This window comes from Stylophora pistillata, chromosome 13 (assembly GCF_964205215.1).
Source record: "Stylophora pistillata chromosome 13, jaStyPist1.2, whole genome shotgun sequence".
NCBI lineage: Eukaryota > Metazoa > Cnidaria > Anthozoa > Scleractinia > Pocilloporidae > Stylophora > Stylophora pistillata.
In genome coordinates this window covers 10,797,421-10,817,262 of record NC_142531.1, presented here as the reverse complement: position 1 = coordinate 10,817,262, position 19,842 = coordinate 10,797,421, and the positions used below count along the sequence as shown (strand labels likewise).

Below are 19,842 nucleotides of genomic sequence, written 5' to 3'. Positions count from 1 at the left end.
TTGTCAGATCCGTTCGGCTGTTATTGGTTAGATTCTGAGAAACCTCCAGATAAATAAAGCTTCATTGCGTTGAATCTTTTTCAGTCAATTAGCGGGAAACCAGTTTGCCGATCATCAAAACCGAAGCCCGAGATGCTTGTTAGACCGAATGTCACATTATTTACATTAGATAACCAAAAAAAACACCTTCCATTTTAGCGTCGGGCTGAAAGAGATGGAAAACTTTATATCGCGGGCTTTGGATCTCGTACATCTCCTTGAGAAAAAACTCTTGAAGTTCTTAAGCATCCACCCCAACTGACTCACGTGTAGTTACGACTGAGACATAATTTGGCATTAAGCAGGGCACAATTGGTTGTAAGATGCTGGGACTGGTTGAACCGCCCTAGCTTTGCACCTATTGTTCGGTTTTGGAAGTGTTAGCTAGATTATTGGCTATTACTTAGCGCAATACAACGTATCCTATTAATAAAAGAGAGTTTTCGGCGAGCGGAAAATTTACGAAGTACTCGAAGTGCTCGCTGCTCGCCATCTGTATTTTCTAAAGTGCTCACTGCTCGCAAGAAAAAAATTTGACAACTGCTCGTGCTCGCAAAATTGAAAACACAGCTCACATGTTCGACAAATAATGATAAGAATGTCACCTATGTCTTGATCTTTTCTCAGTATATTAGTTCTAATGCTAATCGGTACCTAACTCAAACCTTTTATTGCAACGACGAAAACTCGATCACCTGCCCTACGGTATACATAACAGTTGGATTTGTATCAAAATAATTCCATATCTTATTTAACAATTGGTTCATGCTTTAGCGCGCACAATCGAGTTATGGAGCACGCGGGAAGTTTGGAGAGCACGAAAGAAGCGTAAGAGTTGCCCGAGGCGATAGCCGAGGGAAACTCTAGCTTCTTGAGTGCTCTCCAAACTTCCCACGTGCTCCATACCTCGATAGTGCACAGCTGAAAGCATGAACCAATTGTTTTAGAACATAGCCGGTGGAATTGAGCATGAAAATCCGTCGCGAAAAACGCCGGGACAACAATATCATTTGAACCGAATCGTGACGGCGCTGATGCCGGGTCTCCTTTTCCTTTGTTTTTCTCTTTTTCTGCCTCATTTAAGAACTCTAGCCCAAGGGAAACGGTTGAAACATTGTCTTCGTTTTCGGACTAGTAGGCCGAGTTTCTGTTTGTATTCATTATTTTCGCGAAATATATTATATTTCCCCGCGCTAACAATGGCCGCTCGCGCGAAAAAAAAAAGTTTCTGGCGAAGTCGGATTTGCTGACGCTATCAGCGTGCACTATCGGGATTTTGAGCAAGCTTACGTATAATGAATTTGATTGCGCGACTCTGCTAGCTATGTTCTAAATAGATATAGTCAGACGCGCATCTGAGAAAAAATGGGATCACAGTTCTAAATATATTAACTTTTGCAGATAATCATTGGGGAAAATTACCAGGAATATTCCGACATAAAAGAGAAGAGTATATAGAGAATGAAAAAAGGAAGATCCAAAAACAGAGAGTGAAACGCGGAAAAACTTTAAAAGCAATACTCAACTGCACAGAAATAAATTTGACACAAAACATTTAATTACCCTAGTAACTGTTCTAGTTGCAAAAGTTCATCTAGGTAGAGACGGATAATTTGTTGCGCTAGGAAATGTAAATTACACAGATGTCTTTATGTATTTGTCTTTCTGAAGATTCATACGAGGGAAAAGTCCTGAAAAAAATTAACATCGCAGACAGTTTGACTGCAGACTTTAAATTGTGGCATTGTGGGTGCTCTAAAGACGAAGTCAGTATCTTCCGTTGTGGTCAGATCATAGCCTGCGAGAGACGCAAAGCGACTGAAAAACGATGGCGATGACAAATTTAACGGGAACTGGAACATAGATGAAGACATCTGTAAGCAAGCGATGCTCTCGCTCTATGGAAGATGGATTACGAGATCAATCAATAACTCTCTCAGGGGTCGGAATTTTCTTCATCTTCACAACATGCCTTGGGAATTCTCTTATCCTTGTTTCCCTTCGAAGAGTTTCTTCCCTTCATCCACCGTCCAAACTCTTGTATCGCTCTCTGGCAACAACTGATCTATTGGTTGGTGTTGTTAGCCAGTCTCTCTATGTTAGCTACTGGATGTCCATAGCTTACGAACATTGGAGTCTCTAGATCTGTCGATACCTTGTCTATGCTCTTTACGCAGCAAGCTATACATTATGCACAGTATCTCTGTCGACAATGACAGCCATAGGCGTGGACACACTTCCCGCTCTGTTATTGGGGCTGAGATATTGACATGTTGTAACTTTGAAGCGCATATATGTCGTTGTGACCACATTTTGGGTTCTATCTATTTTCGTTGCTTTATGCCTCATTTTAGAACACAATATAACCGTTTGGTTTGGTCGTATCTATGTACCATCTTGCCCTGTAATCGCAATTGCTTCGTACGCAAAGATTTTTCATGCTCTCAGTCATCATCAGACTCAAGTGCTCGATCAAAGTAGGCCAACCAAATTCATTGAACATTGCGCCGCTATACAAAAAGGCGGTGTACAGCGCTCTCACTGTGCTTACAGGTAGGGTTAGTGGCTTGTTATGCGCCATATAGTGTACTGGAAATTATGATTCTCTATATTAAAACATATCACCCGTATGTGCTTGTCATATGGGAAATAACAGTTATCGTCGTTTTCTTTAACTCGACGTTAAGTCCGTTTATATACTGCTGGAAGATAAATGAAGTAAGACAAGCACTGTAAAGGAGACAATTAGAAACGCACTTTGCTCTTAATGAATTCGTAAATTGTGACAGTTGAATATCTAGTGAGGCTTTGAAAGTCAATTTGTAAAAAATACGATCGCTAGAAGGGAAGGTAAGGTGGAGAAAAAATTGAACTTTTATTTGCATCCATATCATATAGAAAGACATTCCTGAGTTAAGATTGCCGCATAAGGTTTTTAGAAGAGAAGGAAGTGACACATGGTTGTCGTTCGATAAGAACAATAAAGAGTTCAACAGATCGTGCACAAGCCATAGACTTTTGACCACGAAAACTTTATTTATGCAAATCATCAGATCGAGGAACATCAGAAGGTCAGGGAACAATTTCTCAGTAATTCCGTGTTTCTTTCTTGCTCACATCTAAGAAAAAAACACTACCCATGATAAAAAAATTCTCAAGGTAGAACGGGTTCGTTGTTTCATTCTGTTTAACTTTGTTTCAAATGAGACTGAAGTAAACGAAAAATGAAAATTATAATGTTAATGAGGAAAAGGTGTGAATGAGTTTGCTCTACTAGCTGTTAAAATTTATTGGTACAGTCAACACTTAAAATAAAATTGATCATTTCGAGTCATTGCAGGTTCTGATATATTTCTTACGCGGAGTGTATGTCAATTGTGTACCCAAGATGATTTTTGATGAAAAAATAAGTTGGAATTGAACACGCATTCAATGTTTGATTCTTCCAGAAATTTCTGAGGCATAGAAGCAACGAAAGGCGCAATCACGTGACATAGGTATGTCTGAAAATTGAATTATTCGTCATGTTTTGTGCTCGTGGACTGTAGGTCAAGCGGTCCGATCGAACTCGAGACCTGGGGTCCGTTTCTCAAGGCCCGCGGGGTAACTTAATTAACGGGCATGCAAAGCTAAACTACTTTTTTTTTCTCAAGGTGGTGGTTTCAAAAATTGTAAAAAGTTATACAATAAAACTATCACTGAGCTATAAAAACAAAATAGACCGGGTTAGAGCCCAAGAACCTTCTTCTCTATTCTTAACATTTTGATTTCTAAATATGGCTTTGGGCCTGATAAATGACTGGGTCTTTCACTACATTGTCTTCTTGGGCAGAGCACTTTACTCCCACTGTTCCTCTCTCCACTAAGGCCGAGGAGTATAAATAAACTGAGTACCAGCGGATTGTCAGGGAAGGCTGATGAATTGCGGAAGGTAACCATGGGATGGAATGGCATTCCAACTCCCCCCCTTTCCCTCTCTGGGAAAAGATTCTTCTAGGAAAGAGTTTGTGAATCACGAGCCAAAGGCGAATAGATATACCGACACCTGATCATGAATATATTAAGCCTAAAGAAAAGAGGGAAAGGCCAAATTAAAAATAATTAGCATAAGCATACTGTATATATATCTTTTTAAATTTTAATTGAATCGCTTGAAATTCCTAAACAACAACTGATACCCTCAAGAAGTTTGAATAATGTTTCCTTTGAAATTTCGAAAACAAGTTTACTCGCGTGAGAGGACTTTCTCTTCCGTTTGCATTAGTCAGAACCAGTTCAGGTGGACCAGGCACTGAGGGAAGGAAAACTTTTATTTTCAGCAGTGATCTTACCTGAAGAGTGTGTTATTTGGTGCGAACTACAGTATGGTCCTTGCAACAGTAGAAGTTGAAACAGATAGGGAGACAATGGGAGTGTATAGAGATACGAAGTCTCATAGCTACAGTCTAAGCGTTTTCGATAGGTGAGAACCAGATGACAAATTATTTTGATTAGTAACTAGGAAATCAGCCTGTTTTTTTTCCTGAAAAAAAAAAATTTCGAGCTAATAGAGAAATTCATCAACACCCAACCAAAGACTTTTAGATTCTACGGATCAGGAAATTATTATGACTCTGACTGCAGTAAGTAATTTACAAGTATTGTAATTTGAAGTGCCCCTGCACGAGAAAATCATGTGATTATCTATTAATAATATACATGAAAAAATACGAGGTAGCTTCTCATAACTACGCAGAAGAAAAGCGCGCGCTCCTCGAGTAAAAATAATTTATTCAAACCCTGCAAGTGACATTGACCTTGACATTGACCTTGACATTGACATTGACCAGTCATTCTGACCAATCAGAATGTCTGGTTTGTTTCTTTCTTTGCACTGAATTAAGGCCCTGTTTAGAAGCAGGTAGGGTAACCCTAAAGCTAGGGTTACCCTGGCAGGAGGGTTACCCTAACGCTCCCACATTTCTTCTTTTTTTTCATCGACGTGTTTACAAGGCAGCTAGGGTTATCCTAGCACTAGGGTAACCCTAGCTGAGCACTAAGGTTACCTTAGCGCTAGGGTAACCCTAGCTGCCTTGTAAACGCTCTGCTGGGGATAACTCGCCTACCCAGGACAACTTTTTACTTGTTTCCAGACCCTTTGAACATTGATAACAATGCGTGCGGTTACCAAGCATAGGTTAGTTGTCCCGGGTGGCAGGGTAACCCTAGCTGTGAAATTTTGCTCGTAAACCCGGGCTATCTTTGACCCGCCTGCTAGGGTAACCCTAGCACAAGAGTTACCCTCCTTGCTTGTAAACAGGGCCTAACTCTCTTCTGCACTGAATTATCTCTCTTCTGCAATGAACTAACTGAAAACTGCATTCATCTTAACCAATCAGAACTAAGTAATTTTTTCATGTATATTATTAAGTTTGAAATACGATTAGTCAAAAGAGAGGCGCTAGTTTTCTGGACTAGTCACGGCGCTTGTTTTGATATTTCCTTGGCATAATGGTAAATTCATTACTCCTACTATGAGTGTATCGATATGTATATTTTTTGTACGGAAGCCGAAAAGGGAAAATCCAAAAATATTTTTCAAATCCCGAAAAATATTTCAAATCGCAATATTTATTTTAAACTCACTGTCGAAAAGTTTGACAAATCCAAAGATATTTTGCAAATCCCAAAAAAACATTTAGAAATCCAAAAAAATTTTTTCAAAATCCGAAAATATTTTGCGAATCCAAAAAAATATTTAGAAATCCAAAAAAATTTTTTCAAAATCCGAAAATATTTTGGAAATCCAAAAAAATATTTTGTCACGTGCTATTTGCGCCAGCAGTCACCCAGCGTTACACCGGTGTTTTCTTGCCACATCCCGCATCATCCCGCATACAAAATGGCGAAGGAACGAAGATAGAACATGTTCTGTCATAAATGTGGAAGAGAATATGGGAACAATGAAACATTCTGCCGTTGTTGTGGAACACTAAAATGGCGTGAAGAGGAAAGTGTGTTGTCCAGCTCGGGAGACGAAAGATTGGCTATAGAACATTACTTTAATAAGGGATTTCGTTACTAAGGAATTGTTCACTTTCTGGCAGAATACCATGGGATTTCAATGAACGTGAGGACTTTGAAGAGAAGGCTACGTCACTATGGGTTACAAAGAAGAAACCACCTTCATTCAGAACACACTGTTCGGGAAATAGTTAGCCGGGAAATTATTGTAAAATGTGGCTGACAGGCCTACACGACTCCCCAGCGCGTATTCAAAGTTTGGCCCCATTGAGTATGTCTTTGGGCGACCGTCCTATTTTGTAAGATACGAGAAACGGATTTTTGTATATTTCGTTGAGTAGTGGTTGTGTTTCCATTAAATACCAGTGTCTCATGAGAATTTGCTTTAGGTTTGGCACTGGCTCCCCAGCGCCTATTCAAAGTTTGGCCCCATTGAGTATGTCTTTGGGCGACCGTCCTATTTTGTAAGATACGAGAAACGGATTTTTGTATATTTCGTTGAGTAGTGGTTGTGTTTCTATTAAATACCAGTGTCTCATGAGAATTTGCTTTAGGTTTGGCACTGATGGTTGGTATTGTGTAACACAAAAGGCAAGATTCGTTGGTTCGTCTTTTGTTTCTGTTGAAGAGCTAATCTCCTGTTTTTTAATTCACTTCTGAGAGGGTTGTGCTAATGAGGTCCTCGCGGTAGCCTCTCTTTAGCAAATGCGCTTCATTTGTAATTTTGCCCTCAAATATTGTTTGAGAGGAGTTTGTTCTTAGAAGTTTAAGGGTCTCCCCTTTTATGAAGTCTCTTTTAATTCCCTGTGGGTGACAGGAACTACAGTGTGTTTACAGAAATGTCTCAGTTTGTTTAAAATGGGTACGCACATCAGGGATTGCGTCTTTTTTTAATCGTTCGCCTTTGTAGATGTACAGCTATTTTTTTTACTGTCTCGATCGTTAAGTTGTCTTGATTGCTTTCAGCTTGCGCCACGCGCGCTGATTCGATCCTACTACAGTTCTTAGTGTTCCCATTTAACACAAAGTTGTTTTGGATTTCAAAATATTTTTTTGGATTTGCAAAATATTTTCGGATTTTGAAAAAATTTTCTTGGATTTCAAAATATTTTTTCGGATTCGCAAAATATTTTCGGATTTTGAAAAAATTTTTTTGGATTTCGAAATATTTTTTTGGATTAACAAAATATTTTCGGAGTTTTAAAATTTTTTTTGGGATTTCTAAATGTTTTTTTTGGATTTGCAAAATATCTTTGGATTTGTCAAACTTTTCGACAGTGAGTTTAAAATAAATATTGCGATTTGAAATAATTTTCGGGATTTGAAAAATATTTTTGGATTGTCCCTTTTCGGCTTCCGTAATTTGCGAGACAGATCAAGTTTTGAGTGATTTTAATCATTTATCCAGACCTCCAATGCTTTGATTTTTCCCACGAGAAACTGGAGAAGTCCCTTGGTGAGATCAATCCTATTGTGGAATTCATGCCGCACAGTACATCAGGATCTCCGTATACTCTGCCTCACCTCTCAAATTTAGTCATACCTCCCTCTCGCACGGAAGCCGATCCTTTGCAGTAGCTGTTAGATTCCTTAAACAAAATGCCGACGGTTAACAGAGACACATTTGAGCCCACAGAACCCACCTCAAACCTCCAGCAGTCTCTTGAGGACAAGAAGCAGACTCGACCGTCACCAGCTCCCAAGAGTACGGGAGCGTTCAGAAATGTGGACCAGAAGTCTGATTACAAAGATGTTATGCGCCACTATGAAGACGTGGTGAATACTTTATTTCAATCTTTCAAGGCGAGATATAAGAAGATTTATATCTCAAAGCGAGAGCATGAGTCACGGAAAGACATCTACAGACATAACTTGAGGTGGGTCGGCATGGCAACCAACAACTTATTAATCTTTATTTAAGATCTTGTGTGACTCCGTTGTTTATGCATTCACTTCAGTGATTGGGAACCTACCTTGGCGGTCAGACTGTCTCGCTGGTAATTGTAGGTCGTTAATAAGGAGAACTGAGAGAACTGCCTCTGCCACGACCTCGTTCCCAGGGTCTCTCATCTTCCCGCCATGTCTCGCCATTCATCCCATTTTTCATTATCGACACGGAACGTGTGTAAAACGTAGAGGGGTGTTGGGTGCCAATTCGACGAGTTTACTTGCGTGAGAGGACTTTATCTTCCGTTTGTACTAGCCACAACCAGTTCAGGTGGACCAGGCAAAGAGAAAGAAAACTTTTATTCTTAACAGTGATCTTATCTGAAGATTGCGTTATTTGGTCCGAACTACAGTATGGTCCTTGCAACGGTAATAATTGAAACAGATAGGGAGACAATGGGCGTGTATAGAGATACGAAGTCTACACGGCCACAGTCTAAGCGTTTTCGATATGTGCCAGAAGTGAGAACCAGATCACAATTTTTTTTATTTGTACCTAGGAAATCACCCTATTTTTTTTCCTGAAATAAAAAAGACCTTTTAAGATTTAAACATAAAATCTTATAGTAGTGTCTGTATTTCTTCCGAATTCCCTGATTTGCCTTAAAACGAACTGCTACACGTTTAACTTTAGCTTCTTGGAGGTTTTTAACTACAATGTGATATGTAAACAGATCACTGATCTTGACCAACTCGATCAACAGGTTTATCAAGTCCAGAAACCGTCAAAACCTTGGCTATAGACTCAAAGCAAATCACATGGCCGACATGACTGAAGAAGAGATCAGACAGAAGAAAGGACTACTGACGGATAAAGAACCTGATGTACTGAATGGCGGGAAGAGATTTGAAATACCGGAGGGTACCAATGTCAAAACCCTACCTGATACCGTTAATGGGGAAAAATCGGGTGAGAGGAAAGAACTCTTATAATAGATAAATACAAACAAACATAGTAGTCGCCAAAATTAATAAAAAAAAACACAGACGTCACTCTTACCTTAGTGAATTAGTCAGCCTTCTGGTTTCCATCGAGAAGCAAAAACTGATAGGCGAGGCTTAAAGAATTGTTCAGAAAGCAATTCTTGAAAATTCCAGATCGGGTGGGATTCATATTAAGCACTTAGTGGTACTATGGAAAACAAATGAGTAAAATTATTGATTAAACACTTAGAGCCCTGTCAGTGAACTTTACTGAAAAATGTTCTACTGTTTCACCAGGTGCAGTAAATCCGGTAAGAAGTCAAGGGATTTGTGGCTCGTGTTATGCATACTCTGTTACTGGTGCCATGGAAGGGGCCTATTTTATCAAGGTTTGTGAACAAAAAGATGTCACAGCGCTTTAATATTAATTGTTGCTGGCATCGTGGACAGTTAGCACCGTCCCCTTAGAACATGGCGCTTGTCAGACTAATAGTCTACTCCGGTTTGTTTCAGTTTGTGTTTTAGGCTGATGATGAGTACCTTGAAACTACTTTTTATCATTTTCTGAGGTTTTTCATCGGATACGACGCACAGCGGACACAAATTTGAGGACCTTATGAGAGTGAATTAGCTTGAATTTGTTGTAGGAGACATCTCTTACTATCCGAGGTCGTACTATAAGTTACGGATAGACTTTTTTCCCCGCGGACTTGAAACCAAGGCGCGAAGCACGCAGGCCATGAATCCGAGCAGAAAATAAGAGGTTCCGTAACTCACAGTACAGACCGAGAAAGCGAAGTTAAGTAGGTCATTGTTATGTCCGCTCTGGGTCCGAGTAGAGGGGGAAGACTTCAAACCTTAATTAGAATTAGCTGGCCGTATGGTGAAATATGGCCCAATAAATTGACCAATTATAGCGCACGTACTAATTGAGAGATGTAGTAAAAAAGTTTTGACTGTAGAGGAGGGGCACGTCCTAACCCTTTTTGGCCAATTCTGTCGCCAGGACGGTGAAAGACTTTTGATGTCACATACCGTACATAATTTCATTATCGAATATGATATTATTGTAGACTGGAACCCTCCTAAACCTGTCTGAACAGCAACTTATAGATTGCTCGTGGGGGTTTGGTAACCGAGGGTGTAAGGGAGGATATCCACATCGAGCAATGCAGTGGGTCATTAAACATGGTGGACAGTTATGGAAAATATTTGGCTCAGGTAAAAAGATTGAAGAAACTTCATCAAACAATTTTAGGAGTATACTTATTGTGTTCTGCTCTTCCTGTTAATATCCCAACTGTCAAGAACTTATTTTACTAAAATAAGGACTACGTTTTTTACACTCAATGGTGGATTTAGGGGGAGGGGCCCGGGGTGCCTACACACACCCCCCCCATATTTTATGTTCAAAAAGAATCGCAGAAGGAAGAAAAGCCGGTAGGTGTACACTGACGAAAAAACAGCCCCCCCCTCCCCCCCCCCCCCACTTAGCTCACGGTCTGGATGCGCAACTGCAATCATCCAATGAATCAAATTCGTTTTAAATGGTCAGGAGTGAAAGCAGAGCGGATAGATTCTACCAATCACTAATCTCCCTTCTCCTGTTTCGAAGACTCACTTTGTTTTCTATCGTATTTTTTAGGAGGGCTTCTGCCACTTTAAAAATACCACAACAGGTGCTAAGCTGGATTTTTACATGAACATTACCAAAGGGAACAAGCAGGAGTTGAAGCAGGCCATTGCTATATACGGTCCAGTCAGTATCCTCATCAACACCCAGCCAAAGACTTTTAAACTCTACGGATCAGGAATTTATTATGACTCTGACTGCAGTAAGTAATTTACACGTATTGTAATTTAAAGGCTGCGTGGAGGATTTTTAACTCTTTGACCCTTAGGCGTGACTAGCATCTAATTTCTTCTTACAATATACCCATTGATTCAAATATTAGCGGAGCTCGCAGATCGTAGCCCCATAATTATACAAATTGGTAGTAGTAACCCATCAAGCCAAAAAAATTTGAACTTATGACCGTACGGGAGTCCGTACAAGGTGCTACTTTTAGCATGCGCGGTCAACTGTACAGTGGGCACGTCAATGCCACGGCTTTTTCTAGTAGTCCGGTGGTCAGTGCACTAGGCTCCGAGTCGGACGACCGGGGTTCCAGTCCCGGCCGGGACAAGGCGTTGCGCCCTTGAGACGTGCCGGGAAAAAATGCGAGCTCCGCTTTTAAGCTTGGCTAAATCTATATATATAAGTCACAAGAATAGAAAGAAAATGATAACCACCTTAAAAAGCTCTCGATTGTTAAAAAAAACTCCTTGTCAGCACCTTAGAACGTGTATGAAGAACAGTATAGAGAATATGCATACTGATGTTAAGGAGTAAATAGTTAAAGGATTTCATTGACGAGGTACGATTCATCCTAACCAGTGAAGGTGGCCAATTTGATGAGTTTCTTATCCTCGTTTTCAGCTCATGCATTGGATCACGCGGCCTTAGCTGTCGGATATGGAGTTGAAAAGGATGAACCCTATTGGCTGATTAAGAATTCTTGGTCAAAAGCTTGGGGAGATGAGGGATATATCAAGATCGCCATGAGAAATGACAATTGCGGTGTTCTGCAGAAGGCTGTCGTGGTCAAGATCAGAGATGATTAAATTTAAAGAAGTGTTTGATATAAGAACACGTAGTTAGCAAAGTCTCATCTTTTCCTCTCTCTTTTTATGTGGTGACTATGAAAACAAACAGCATTTTCTTTCTCAAGCTTTTTTGGGGCACCTGCTGGAGTCGCTGAGCGGGTAATAGTTCGGAGCACCTTGGTCGGGTATTAGAAATTTTTCAAGAAGCTGTATAGATGGCTTGGTGAGACTGCATCATTTAGAAGCTTGATCGTCTTTTGTTCGAGGCTTATTCGTACTTTATTCGTAACTTAGTCGTATTATATACTTAGCTTTGTCGTACTACATTCGTAGCCTTAGACGTGAGTATATTCGGGGCTTAGTCGTGCTATATTCGTGGCTTAGTCGTGCTTTATATATTCGTAGCTTAGTCGTGCTATATTCGTAGCTTAGTCGTGCTATATTCGTAGCTTAGTTGTATTATATTCGTAGCTTTGTCGTACCACATTCAACCGTAGCTTAGACTTGACTACACTCGTGGCTTAGTGGTACGATATTTGTGGCTTAATCATATTATATTCGTAGCTTGGTCGAACTACATTCGTAGCTAAGTCTCCTTAGCTAAATTCGTAGAGTAGACATATTTTGCTCGTGACGCAGTTTCGCTGGCTTCTTATCAAGATCGTACGGCATTCAATGCAGCTACCGTTCGGACTACATTCTTGACAGTCCTCAACATTTGAAAATTCACATTTTTCATTCTGCAGTCTTCACGCTCCGTCATATTAAGTTAAGGTAAGATGTGTTGGTGTTAGTTGTGTTTACGAGTTGCCTGAGGTTAACTTCCGACACAAAGAATGTTAAGCTGCTGTTGTAATAATAATTGGCCTGTAAAGCTTTCTTCTTTCAAATTTCGCTACATTCTTTTATGCAGACAAGTTATTCAGTGCTATTTAGAGAAATGCACGTTCGGTCATTTGTTTTCGTTCACACTTTTAGATGTGTTTTGTAAAGCAAATGTCCTGATAGATGAGTTAGTCTCAGTATTATTAATATTAACTGTATATATATGCATTTCTTTTGTAATCATTGTTTACATATTTTTTTGTATGCCATGTTTGTACAGAAACTAACGGGCCGCACCAGTAAAGGGCCTAAAATAATTGGGAATGTACCGTTAATACACCACTTAAAAAAAGTGTTAAACCTAAAAATGAAGATTGCATTAAACTTTGTAAGAAATGTTGCACATTGTTGAACTGCTCTTTAATTTTTTTTGCGCGCTCTGCTCCCGTACCAAATACCCAGCGATGTTCCTCCTTATCGCAAGGCGCTTTGCGCCATAAACTTTTATAGTCTTGTGTTTTTGGCTTCGAGAGATGTTTTGTTTAGGGATCTTCCTTGTGTCTTTAAAAAGGGGTACTTCTCGGTCGAGATTCTCGAAATTCTTGATCTGTCCCTAATAACAGGGGAAGCTTTGTTACTTAAGGTGGCTGAACACAGTTTTTGCGCGAGCTTTTGCTGATGCAATTCAGCCCGCGCACAGGGATTACAAGAAACAAACATGCCGTCAATGGAGCGATCCTTTTATTTACTTAACACGTACCCGCACTATCTGTGCTATTTTCCTCTAGAGTTGGCGCAGTGTATTGAGGGCTTTTATCTTTTATTACAAAGATATGTAAGAAAAGTTAACGGTGCAAAGAACAGGGCTGGATAACGTCTGCGCATGTGCGAGATCTCTTGGCTCGCGCTAGCGCCAATGGCCTGGGCACCATAGACTTCGAAAAAATGGCGGCGTTTTTAAAAAGTTTCGTATAGCGCCCGGTTTTTGGTGAAAAGGTAGCGCCAAACTGAAAACGGTAGAAAGAAATCTTTACGCTAGTTCCCTCTTTCATTGACCAGCACATACACTTGTGTACAGTGAGGTTTAAAGGTTGTACACTTAGTGAAAACAGCGCGTTAACACGATAGATTTAGCGAAGACTTAGCAGATGACATCTTAGGCGGTGTTTTGGATGTTATCGACGTCCATCCTATTGTTCTTTAGTTCCCATGCAAAGCCAAATGAGCGGACTCGGTGGTTTATTAAGCGAGCACGAGCTGGAGAAATATGCCAAGGTCGATTGAGGCGGTTTGACGAGGCCATTGCTCGGTTTGTGGACGGAAGTTTAAATTGCTGGGCTTGCACTCGGCATTGGATTAGAGCAACTCGGGAAGCCAATGAATATTGCTCGTGTCCAATCTTGGAGCACTCCAAAGAGCTGTCGAAGAGAAAAGTCCCGTGGCGGTTCTACCGTCTATTTGATCGGGTTGGAGCTAATGTCCCCACTTACCGGCCCGGAACCCGATGGTGCAACAAGTGTTCTACAATTGCTGATACTGTTTTCTTCAATGAACCAGATTATGTTTCACCAGTACAAGTAAGTGCAGTGCTTATTTTTGCCTAATGTTGTTTAAGCAACACTGAGATAATTATAGATATAATTGCAAAAGCACTCAATATTTGATGCCCCTGAAAATGAAATACCAGTCTCGCACAATTCACACACACATAAAATAGGCTGGAGCCATATTTTGTTTGTTTGTTTATTTGCCAATTTGGCCCACCAAAAAACCAGACTGCATAATTGCTACTTTGTTATCACAAAAAATCGTTCCAGAACAATACCAAAATATTTTATCATGTATCTGCTACATAAATTGACACTGAATTTAAGAAAATCTAATTTCGTCATATTTTCACCTGCTCGAAGAAAATTTACTTATCAACCTAAAATTATGATGTTTGATAACGAGCAGAATAAAAATGTAGCTTCAGAATGTAAGGAATTTATAAAATACTTAGGGATACTAATTGATAATCATCTAACTTGGAAACATCATATTGATCATATAAAACTTAAAATAAGTCAAACCATTGGTCTAATATCTAAACTACAGCATTTTGTTCCAAAACACACTCCTATAAATATCTATAGATCTCTTGTTGCACCTTATCTAAGCTATGGGCTAATAGTTTGGGCCAGGCATGTAAAACATATCTTGATAAGCTTCTAAAGCTGCAAAAACGAGCTCTACGTTTTATCTATTTTTCTGACCGCAATCAGCATGCAATTCCTCTATTTTCCAATGCTGTTATTTTACCGCTACAATTTTCTTATTATGAGCTTACAGCTAACCTGATGTTTGATATTAGACACAAAAATGCACCTAGAAGTATTCGAGACCTGTTTCAAGACATTTCTAATATTCACCCCTATAATATCCGATCCTCTGCTTCGCACAACTTCTACACACAAAGCTCTAGGCTCTCTATTCAATTGAACTCGTTTTCTAGAATTGGAACAAAAATTTGGATTGAGACTCCTCTTACATTAAGGAATCTCCCAAAACATGACTTAAAGAGAAAAATTAAAAGAGTACTTTTCAATATTCTGTCTTCGGAAGACTCCTATCTCGACATACGAAACATCATTCAAAAGGTCAAATTTTCTTAAGGTTTTTAATGTATTTCTAGAATAACAAGTATAGCCTTAATTGTACTATTTTTGTAGTATCTTTGTTTTTATACCTACCGTATTTATTCGCCTATAAGCCGATCTCGGCTATAAGCCGAGACCCTAAACTTCTTCATGTCAGCAGCTGTTGCATTGAAATAAAAAATAAACACAAAACATTCGGCTATAAGCCGAGACCTAATAATTGCAAAGTACTCCACGCGTGTCGTTAACTGAGATTAATTAACATAAACCGAAAACAAAAGGAGCTTCCCTCTCGGGAAACATGTAACCAAAAAGTAGGTTATTTACTCAGTTGTTATTGGTCGTTTAATTGAAAGTAACAACAAATCACAGATAAGTTGAATTTACTGTGTAAATAAATAGAACCATGCGTGACATAACAAAACATTCACCTGAGTTCAGAATCCTGTCTCAAACAATCGCTCTTTCAAAGTTATCGTAATCGATCATCATGCCGAAAGTTCGTCGTTCTTCACACAACTTAGCGTTCAAACTAAAAGTCGTTGCTGAAGCAGAGGCCGTCGAGAACAACTCCGACATCGCTAGAGATTACGGAATCAGTGAATCAATGGTGCGTCGCTGGCGAAAAGATCAAGCGAACCTGTTTTATGGTGAGCTTAAAATGTCAGCAAAGCGAAAGACGATGGGCTGCTTTTCGCCAGAGTACCCTGAATTGGATCAAACACTACTGGACTGGTTTTCAGAGCAGGGGAGTCAAGGTAGGTCTTTCGCTTCTTTAAAACAATGAAAAGCTTCGATCAACCGATATCTGTCAGATCGTGTTGCAATGTTTACACAAACCGTGGGAATGACCGCTTCTGATTGGCCAGTTTTTCATGTCGTCAAAACAAGTCAAACAATTGATCTCTGTTATCTTTTACAGGAATTGCTATAAGCGGATTAAAGGCGAAGGAGTCGAGCAGTGATCCAGACTTAAGAGCCTCACTGGGTTGTTACCAGAGATGGAAAAAGCGCCATTCCATCAGCCTTCGCACTAGGACAACCCTGGCCCAGCGGCCCACAAGATCTGGAAGAAAAGATCATCCAGTTCCGTCGGTTCGTGATCGCACTTCGGCAGCGGTATGGCCATTCGCTCTCCAGGCTGTTCAAATATATGGATGAAACTCCTATGCGATTCGAGCTTCCGTCGAGCAGAACCAACAATGATTTACATGTACCTACCTTTCGTGATCTCGGAAATTTGTGTTTGTTGATAATCGCTCGGCTTACAGTCGAATAAACATTGAATTTCGAATCTTGTTAAGCACCCGTAAATATTTTTTGGCGAAAATACTCGGCTATAAGCCGAACCCCCTTCCTTGGCGAGAATTTACCTGTTCTCAGTTTAATTTGTTGGAAAAATCGCTCGGCTTATAGGCGAATAAATACGGTACTCTTTTTATTTAACTTCCCGATTTCTGTAAACCTGTATACTTATTCTCTCTAATTAATTTCCTGATTTCTGTAAACTTGTAAACCAACTTTTTTTCTTAGTTAAGACATGACCCACCTAGATTAGCTAGCTACCTGTGGGCATGTCCAATTTGTTAAAATAGTCATTAGAAATTAGAATAAATAAATAAAGGTTGTAAAGGTTGTTGTTGTTGTTGTATCTGCTCCTTACTTTTCAGAGAAACACTAAGGCATCTACATCTTCTCCAACCAGTACTCAATCATCTGATGGCAGACAGGTACATGAACATAAAATAATATTATAAGAATCAATTTCTAATTATAAAAATTGTCCTAATAAGTGACATGGTGATGTTTTGGTATGAATTTTCTTAGGAGAGTGCTTCACAAAGCATGGCCAAAACACTACAAAATAAGGAAATGACATCTTCAGGTAAACAACTTCCCACAAACTTACTATTTCTGTAGTATAACACATGTAATTTGTTTGTAATGTATTAACTAATTAAAAGTAAATGACTCTGAGGAGGCACTGCAACAAGAGGGCACCTGCAGGTATGATAGTCACGTAAATCTAAAATAAAATGATTCTCTGATGAAACACTCCCTCCACATCACCCTGCACTTCATTACTATTTAAAAAATAGTTATTGAATTGCTTTTATGGTTGAAGACAATTAACAACATACCTCATAATTTAGGAACAGTGACATGTGTCTCATTTAAATAATAGAATTTATCGATCGAGTAAGATAAGCAAACTTAGTTAAAAAAAGTACTGTACAGGGGTATAGGTATACGTAATAAAGGCTGATAGTTTCGAAAGAAACTGTTTGGGGCTGCGTCGGTGGGAGTAACGAAATAATTTGGATATATCAACAAAGTTGAAATTGTAAATTGGCCACCGTAACGATTACAAAAGCTGACGTTTCGGGCGTTAGCCCTTCGTCGGAGCCAACAATACGTAGGTACACGTAGCCAACAATACGTTCCTCGAGAAAGCATTTTTTTTAGCTTTAAGTTTTGCGAGTCAGCTTACGAGTGGATGCAGGTGCTGGCCATTCATGTTTCACGACAACACAGAGCGTTTGTATTCACATAAATATTAACTTACGACTAGCGCAAGAAAGGTGCCCTTTTGATTACAAAACAAACTAAGATCGTAATACTCACCTCTGGCGACACTTTTCCAAACTCTCATGTTGCCATCAATGTCTCCCAAACATCACTTCTTTCTCAAACGAAGCAGACAAGTGTAAATCGAAACGAAGAACGCGTCGTGGCGGTTGAATGAAAAGGCGTCTCCAAAGCTCAGAATATTTGCCGCGTTAACGACAAGTTTTCTCTATTTCTCGGCATTTCTTCGGGGAAAAACCTCGGATTGTTCAAATTTTCAATTTCCAAAGCATAAAAAGGAGATATTTGTGTTTAGATGCAAAAATAATGGAAGATTTTCAGTTCCTTAATTGTCGTTATTCAACTGAACAGGGTACAACCACCATCACGTCCGCGCCGAAATTTTGATCTTGTTATAATGACATCTCGCACATGCGCAGACGTTATTCAGCCCTGTCGCCTATTCTCAGCTTTTTCGTCGTTACCGAAAGATTCAGTTAAATGCAGCGCATGCCTAGTAAGTAAAAAAATTACCATTGAACACGGGGATGAAAAACGTCTGCGCGTGCGCTAGAAACCCGCGGTATGAAACGTGGGCTCAGACGCGCGCTTATTTAAACTCAATACTCTACTCAACACACTTTGCGGGAAACGAACAGCCATTACAAAAGTTTAAAAAATAAGGAAGCCGTTGAAAAGGTAAGATAAGGTTTTAATTCTCATTTTTGAAAAGAAGAAAAGAATTTTAAAAAATTGCGGGGGTGTACAAATTGTAAAAAAATTGTTCTCGCGCCGGAATATGGCGCGCCTTTCCAGTCAATATTCAAACAACCTTAGTATACAATACATCCATTACATTTCTTTGTCATATTTTTTATTTCCTTTCTGTATATTTTTTATTTTGCTTCTTTATTTTCCATTTTCCTTCTATATACTTGAAAATCTCTTCGCATCAATTCACATATACGTGTTTAGCTCATCTATTTTCTATTTTTTCTCTTCATTTTATATGCGTTCTATATTTTTTATATTTATTCCATATGTTTTTTTTCGTTTCGAGTGGGATTTTTTATTTTCTTTCTAATTAGTATGCAAACGTCATCACATGACCGCTAGCAATTTTCCGGTAATTTCAAAAGCAAAATGACGGATGAAACTTTAAGAGATGGCAACGAGAGAGGCCTTTACAACTTCGTAGAGTCTCTTCGTACCCTGTTGATTGGTATTAAGAATTTGAACACACAAGATGTCTCCGTTGATTACTTTGAACAAGCTAACGTGCGTCTGGAAGATGCAATTTTAACTTTACAGTTGCTGTTGCATAGTGTATGGCAAAGTGAGGACTCTGTCCTTCAAGATTTCAAGACAATAATGGAAGCTGTTTTGACAAAAGTACGCTTTGTTTTTCGTGCAATGACAAAGTACGAGGAAAGAAATTCCGTTGAAGCAAAGATATCAAATTCATTCGCTTGTCCTACCACTAAACAAATAAGTGCAGGAAGACCAGTAATCGTCATCGAAAGAGAACAGATCGAATTCTTACGTGAACTGCATTTCTCCTGGGTAAAAATCGCTAGTTTGTTAGGTATCAGTGAGAGTACTTTACGTCGAAGAAGACGGGAATTAAATTTGGATGATGACATAACCGCCGCCTGGTTAGCTCAATTGGGAGAGCGCCGGACTGCTGTGCGGGAGGTCGAGAGTTCAATATCGGCCGGACCAACACTCAGGGTCTTAAAAATTAACTGAGAAGAATATGCTTCCTTTCTTTAACATCAAGAATTGGTTAGATATTCTAGTCTTCTCGGATAGGGACGAATAAATGGAGGTCCCGTCTCCTGCAGGGTTAGGGGCAGGAGACGTTAATTTCCCACGCACAAGATTACTGTGTGATGGATGTCCTCCCCTGGGGTGGGTTGGGTGGCTTACAGGAGCCCCGTTGATACCAGTGTTTACTACACTGAAGGGGCTATCCTGTATAAATATAGATGTCTGTCTGTCTGTCTGACAGCGGAAACTGGACTGCATTGTCAGGTACGCAGTAATTTACAGACTGAGGTCATCTATGCTAGTAGCTTATTTGGTTTAAGCTTATTATCAATGTGTTTGGATAAAGATGATATAATCTCGGATAAAATAAATCTTAGAAGCCATACCCTTGGTCAAAATATTTTAGGTTCCCCTAAGTCCCATCTCACACAATGATGTACGATACTTCAAACTTTGTAATTAAACGTTAACTAGAACTTCT

General features: G+C 39.5%; 2 protein-coding genes and 1 pseudogene across 3 annotated transcripts in view; all 3 read left to right on the top strand.

Annotated features, from left to right (window-relative positions):
• The window catches only part of LOC111319012 (uncharacterized), a 75,295-nt gene that overhangs the window by 34,288 nt on the left and 21,165 nt on the right, over positions 1–19,842 (top strand). The gene's annotated exons all lie outside the window — the stretch shown is intronic.
• LOC148717611 (cathepsin L-like peptidase) lies at positions 4,404–12,032 on the top strand (annotated as a pseudogene). Its single transcript, XR_015994820.1, has 8 exons — positions 4,404–4,501; positions 6,126–6,232; positions 7,451–7,919; positions 8,694–8,899; positions 9,211–9,302; positions 9,987–10,134; positions 10,559–10,748; positions 11,393–12,032. The product of XR_015994820.1 is annotated as a cathepsin L-like peptidase (transcript).
• LOC148717610 (uncharacterized) lies at positions 13,169–18,010 on the top strand. The gene is made up of 4 exons (XM_088743623.1): positions 13,169–13,961; positions 16,694–16,753; positions 16,851–16,908; positions 17,964–18,010. The coding sequence occupies exons 1-4, from the start codon at positions 13,557–13,559 to the stop codon at positions 18,008–18,010; spliced, it is 570 nt and encodes a 189-aa protein (XP_088599749.1). The 5' UTR covers positions 13,169–13,556.

Excerpts from the sequence above, each read along its gene's own strand:
- LOC148717610 (XM_088743623.1), top strand. The coding sequence starts at position 13,557 with ATGTTATCGACGTCCATCCTATTGTTCTTTAGTTCCCATGCAAAGCCA. Across the intron at positions 13,962-16,693 it reads ATTATGTTTCACCAGTACAA|AGAAACACTAAGGCATCTAC; the intron begins GTAAGTGCAGTG and ends CTTACTTTTCAG. Across the intron at positions 16,754-16,850 it reads AATCATCTGATGGCAGACAG|GAGAGTGCTTCACAAAGCAT; the intron begins GTACATGAACAT and ends GAATTTTCTTAG.